A 545-nucleotide genomic window follows, 5' to 3' on the forward strand; every position below is an offset into this window, starting at 1 on the left:
GGACATTTTTCTTAGTCACTAAGTTTCAGTTTCTATTCAAATATTGCTTTGGCTCATGAGCCAAAAAACCCCCAACTAACATTATCCATTACAGTTGAAAATTTTAAAAATATGAGAATCAGAATAAGTTGAGCTACACAATTCCCTAAATACATATTTATGGATCAGCATGATTTTCTGTTAAAATGAAATACAAAGTAACACAAATTACGATTAAAAAGAGAAAACCCGCAGCAAACGTAGGTTGTTTTGTGGGGCGGTGTGATCGGTGTAGTTAAAATCATTGATTAAAGTGAGTTCATCCTACCATGTTGTAAGAGAGGGTTTGAGCACTTCAGGTGAGTCACGACGAATGAAAAGAGGGGTTTTCAGTAATTCAGGCGGGCACAGAGAAGCCCGGGCGTTGCCGGTGGCTGAAAGGGTTTTCTGGAAGTGCCGTGGGTTTCGGCCCCTGGAAGCGGCAGCGGGCGGCCCCCCGGGGGCCCGCCTGCTGAGGGGGGGCCGCGGCCTGGCCCTGCGCCTCCGCCCTGGGCGCGAGGTGCGGG

At 47.9% G+C, this 545-nt stretch overlaps 1 protein-coding gene across 1 annotated transcript in view; it reads left to right on the top strand.

Annotated features, from left to right (window-relative positions):
• Nucleotides 1-352: 352 nt before the first annotated feature.
• The window catches only part of FAM210B (family with sequence similarity 210, member B), a 6660-nt gene continuing 6467 nt past the window's right edge, over nt 353-545 (top strand). Inside the window, exon 1 of the mRNA XM_009326860.1 lies at nt 353-538. Coding sequence (XP_009325135.1) covers nt 353-538 — 186 coding nt within the window. The remainder of the gene's footprint in view (nt 539-545) is intronic.

Source organism: Pygoscelis adeliae, unplaced genomic scaffold, assembly GCF_000699105.1.
Source record: "Pygoscelis adeliae isolate BGI_AS28 unplaced genomic scaffold, ASM69910v1 Scaffold286, whole genome shotgun sequence".
NCBI classification, from domain to species: domain Eukaryota; kingdom Metazoa; phylum Chordata; class Aves; order Sphenisciformes; family Spheniscidae; genus Pygoscelis; species Pygoscelis adeliae.